A 3,071-nucleotide genomic window follows, 5' to 3' on the forward strand; every position below is an offset into this window, starting at 1 on the left:
CAAATGGAGCCTAGACCCATGCATCCATGCACACAAACACCTTGATAAATATCTCTTTTTAATCTAACCACATAGACATAAATGGACTTATTTTTAATTAAATCAGTTGTCTGGTTCTGAATATACTGACTGTTACCATCGTGTGCACAAGTAGGCCAGAGCCAGTTTGATAAAAAGAGGTAAGTAGGCCAGGTCACATCAGAGACTCTGAATCAGGCACGTGAACAGCGAAGGGAAAGGTAACAGGAAAAGAAGAGCAACAACAGCAACAACAACAACAAAAAACACATATTTCTGATGATTAGTTTGAGTCCAGTGTGCATCTAGTCGTGAGATCTGGGTGTGTGAGAGAAAGAAGGCAAAGAGGAAACCCAGAAAGCAGCGTGCAAGCCGGTTTGACTAGACCCACATCCTGTTATCATGGATCCCAGCATGTGCAATTGTGGGTGGCTTGGTAGAAAGAGAGAGACAGTTAGACAGAAAAAGAGAAAAACAGTTAAATGTTTTTTTTTTCACCCAAAACTGTTTAGAAAAAAATACATTGAAAGATGTTCTTACAGTCTAAGCAGGTATGATTTCACAGCAGGAGATGCAGAGAGAATGTCACTCACAACATCATGGTTTTTTTTTCTGTATTTAGTTATGTTTTTGCACAAAAAAAATGAATAACACTAATATATGGAATGGACTGCAGTCACTGCCGTGATGAACTGCAATTAAGTCAAATTTCCACTTTGAAAAAAAAAATCACATTATAAATCATTTAGGCCAAATACTGCTAACGAGTAAAAGAAGGCGGATAATGAGGAAAAAGTATGAAGAGAAACTGCAGACAGCAAGAGGAGGACAGACATTTCGGAGTTAAAAAATTAAAGAGGTAACTCACCGAAGTAGACAGGCTTCCCACAGATTGGACAGTAGCCTACCATGATGGTGTATTATTAATCACACGGTGTGTTTGTCTGTGAGGGCTTTCGGTGGGTGTACAGTTGAACTGAAAACTGACAGGAAAACCGTTCTGCTGCAGCAATGTCAGCATCTTGTCAAGTCAAAACCAGGATGTGGTGAGCGCGACGTCACACTGAGGAGGGTGAAATTCGTGATTTTGGGGAGCCAAGAGGAAGGCGGCATCTCAAATCACAGAAAGCTAGAAAACTAGATGTAAACTCGCATGAGGAGCGCTTCGTGTACGCAACCATGACGGTGTAAAAAGAGAGAGGAGGAGAGGTGAAGAAACGAGGGACAAAAACAGCTGTCAGCAGCTCGGATTCCCACCTATCTTCTCCCCTTTCCTGCTCTTTTCACCCTCTTTTCTAGATTAAATACAAGGAGTTGAGCCTCTGAATTGAAAAGGGAAACCTGACACTTGTGCCTTTCTTTTCTTCTTTCTGTCTTTCTTTCTCTATTTCTTGCTATCGCACACACACACACACACACACACAGACACATGAACCTCCTGCTTACTGACTCATCCACCATGCAGCCATCGACACATACACAGAGCGAGAAAAGGCCGCACTTCAGCGTGAAGAGGTTGCCAGAGAGCAGAAGGGAGAGGCAGGGCGAGGCCGGCTCGGCGGAGGGACAGATGGGGGTGGGTGGCGGAGGCGGGTATCCCCTCGGGACGGCTGATGGAAGCAGACCTGGGGAGAGTCGGGGGGTGAGGAGAGATGAGCGAGACAAGGCCGGAGACACTAGCCGGCCGTGGCTCGGCGCGCACAAAGACGATGAACTCTGATGAACTTCGCACGAACAAGGCAGAGCTGAAGTCACCGTGGAGGACAGGAGAGCGCTTGTGCGGCTGGATCCTTGTCGCTGGACGATTGAAACAGGCAGGCAGCAATGCAGTGACGATGTCTGGAAACTCAAAAAGTGAAAAATGTACTGCAATGTGTCTTTGGATCAAGCTGTTTACCTGTACATCTGGGGCTGCACAGTCGCATTTCATCTCATTGAGCGAAAACGTAACTTTACCTTGAAGTCTGCATGTTCTCAGAGGACCCAGAGCAAAACCACAAATTCAGAGAACATGCAAACTTCACCCAGAACGAAATATGAACTCTTTACTGTCTCTGTGTGAGGCTAGAACACAAACCTTTGCTCCGCCATGCCAGTTCATCACAGTCCAACTTGGTTGGTTGAACTTGCTTGCGAAGTTAATTGGTAACCCTAAATTGTATGCAGTTAATTGCGTAACAAAGAGTTAAATGGACTTATGTATGCTGCTCATTTTAATGCTTCAGGTACCCTAATCACTCAGTCTCACACACCTTTGTGTCGCTGCCATGGGAGAAGCTTGTGGTTCTGGCTGAAGGTCATCGAACACATGAACCACCCGAGCCACACTCTGCTTTTTTTGTACCCTTTGTATGATGTAGGAAAGGAAAGCATCCAACTCCCTTCGACCACATTACAATAGCGTGGGCGTAAAAGGTGGAGCTTCTCTCTACATAGGGAGCAATTCAAAGTTTGATAAATCATCCCCAGTTTAAACAGTTTAAAAGTTTACAAGACCTCTGTTTGCTTCTGATCGCTGCTAAAAGCTGCGTGCTTTATCCACTGCTAACACACCCATATCTCCCTTTAAAGTCTTTGACAACAGTTGCACAGTGCTTGGGAACCTGCTCCTTTTACTGGACCATACCGTTAACATATAAACCATAAAACAGGCGTGACATGTCACCCGTGAATATGGAAACATGTTGAGTCGAGCTCCCTCCTTCTCTGATGAAGCCCCACGGCCTGCATGTTTCATGAAACACCCGTGGTCGATGTGTGACTGGAACATTTATTGTGGCTCACAATTGCGATTTTCTGCACTACAAAAGGATTCAACGAGACAAAAACACTAGAAAAAAAAATCTCAAAATGTTTTTGTGCTGCACAGAATATAACAAGGTCACCAGTAGAGTAATGCTTTTCAGAGCGGGAGCAAAGAAGTTGAATTGTGTTTTTTGTAAGCACAAGGCTTCGGTTCTGGTCAATTGATTCAACAGTTCGTATTGTCTGCTCGTAGGCATTTGACATAATTCAGCAAGCTTAAGCTTAGCTGCCCCGTGGAAAGCTAACAT

At 44.5% G+C, this 3,071-nt stretch overlaps 1 protein-coding gene across 1 annotated transcript in view; it reads right to left on the reverse strand.

Annotated features, from left to right (window-relative positions):
- LOC115390971 (cysteine-rich protein 1-like) overlaps positions 1 to 1,035 on the reverse strand; it is a 2,970-nt gene extending 1,935 nt beyond the window's left edge. Inside the window, exon 1 of the mRNA XM_030095038.1 lies at positions 887 to 1,035. Coding sequence (XP_029950898.1) covers positions 887 to 929 — 43 coding nt within the window. The 5' untranslated portion in view covers positions 930 to 1,035. The remainder of the gene's footprint in view (positions 1 to 886) is intronic.
- Between the last annotated feature and the right edge of the window lie 2,036 nt (positions 1,036 to 3,071).

The sequence above is a fragment of the Salarias fasciatus genome, chromosome 6 (genome assembly GCF_902148845.1).
Source record: "Salarias fasciatus chromosome 6, fSalaFa1.1, whole genome shotgun sequence".
NCBI lineage: Eukaryota > Metazoa > Chordata > Actinopteri > Blenniiformes > Blenniidae > Salarias > Salarias fasciatus.